The sequence below is a fragment of the Amphimedon queenslandica genome, unplaced genomic scaffold (assembly GCF_000090795.2).
Source record: "Amphimedon queenslandica unplaced genomic scaffold, v1.1 AMPQUscaffold_11359, whole genome shotgun sequence".
NCBI lineage: Eukaryota > Metazoa > Porifera > Demospongiae > Haplosclerida > Niphatidae > Amphimedon > Amphimedon queenslandica.
Window position 1 is genome coordinate 5,760 of NW_003548398.1, and position 1,411 is coordinate 7,170.

Sequence of the window (1,411 nt, forward strand, 5' to 3'; positions counted from 1 at the left end):
TAGTCATAACAGAGAGAGAGATTTAGTGTAGTTGCCAAATGCCATGTACATGTACATTTTACCATACATGTACAGTGCATTAAATTTGTTTTTCTTGATTTTCAATGAACTGTACATAAAGGTGGTGAAAACAATTATAGGTTTATTTTTACACCATTACACTTGTTTACATCCAATCTTCTTTTTTCTCTAATTGATATAGCATGATCACATATATTATGTACATGTACATGTACACGTATATTTTTACACTTATCATTCATTATGCATTATTATTAGATGAAGTTCAATGTCTCCAGAAAGAGGAGGTTGTTTGGTCGTGAGATACAGTTCTCTGATTACAGTTACATTAACAATAAGGAGCTTTACACTGAAGTGACGCCAGTGGCTCCTGGAGCAACTTCTCAAGAGAATATCCTTGAAATAAAGAGACTGGAACTGGAGCAAGGGACACAGGTGAGGGAGGGAGCAAGAGAGAGAGGTGAAAGAAAAATAATAAAAGAGAGAGCTTTTTGAATTAAATTAAATTAAATGTTCAAATTAGCTCAAACTTTTTGTATAGCATATAGTAATACGTGTGCATGTAAAAGCTCACTAGCTGTTGATGCATATGTTTTCTCATGAATTATTTTAGGCTATTCCTGAAGTTGCTGATAAAATCATTCAATCAAAATGGTAAGTGAATAGTGTTTGACTATGTATACATTATAGTATGTACTACTTGTACTGACTCATACATGTAATATATATACATGCATGCTGTACATATGAACATATGAACATGTACATGTATTGTTAATGATTAGGAGCTGTCCAGTTAATGCATGCACTCAATATGAACCAAGGACATTCAGTGAAGAGGAACAAGAGAGAGTTTGGAAGAGTGAAGAGATGCAGGAATTCATGAAGAATGTGACACCAAGGTACATGTACATGTATATTATGTATCCGGCAAAAGTATACTTGTACATGTATATGGTCTATCCTTTTATTTTTATTTTCTTATTTTATAGAATGGAATTGTGTTTGCAGCAGAATGAGATTATGGATATATTCCCTGATGACTATCTCCTACTGTCCAATGATGATGGGATTGTTGCTAACACAACTGACACTAATCTTAAGGTTTCATTAGGAAATATATCAAACTACATGTACATGTACATGTACTTGTGCTTACATTATAGGAGTATCAGTCATTCACTGACCTCAAGTTCAGTAAAGATAAAGTTGTGACTTGTATTGACTGGCATCCAACAATTAAAGGTTTGACATACCTACACTGTACATGTACATGTATGAATGATAAATTTACAATAATCAGTTTCGTATTGAATATACATTCACTGTGTGTATGTTACTTTATGAACAATGTACAATGTAGAAAGTTTGACTTGATTCCAACTCAATT

General features: G+C 32.9%; 1 protein-coding gene across 1 annotated transcript in view; it reads left to right on the plus strand.

Annotated features, from left to right (window-relative positions):
* Nucleotides 1–274: 274 nt before the first annotated feature.
* The window catches only part of LOC100632093 (WD repeat-containing protein 63-like), a gene marked incomplete at its 3' end in the record, with an annotated part of 3,149 nt that continues 2,012 nt past the window's right edge, over nucleotides 275–1,411 (plus strand). The window contains exons 1-5 of the mRNA XM_020005493.1: nucleotides 275–456; nucleotides 635–675; nucleotides 807–923; nucleotides 1,014–1,125; nucleotides 1,188–1,266. Coding sequence (XP_019861052.1) covers nucleotides 280–456; nucleotides 635–675; nucleotides 807–923; nucleotides 1,014–1,125; nucleotides 1,188–1,266 — 526 coding nt within the window. The remainder of the gene's footprint in view (nucleotides 457–634; nucleotides 676–806; nucleotides 924–1,013; nucleotides 1,126–1,187; nucleotides 1,267–1,411) is intronic.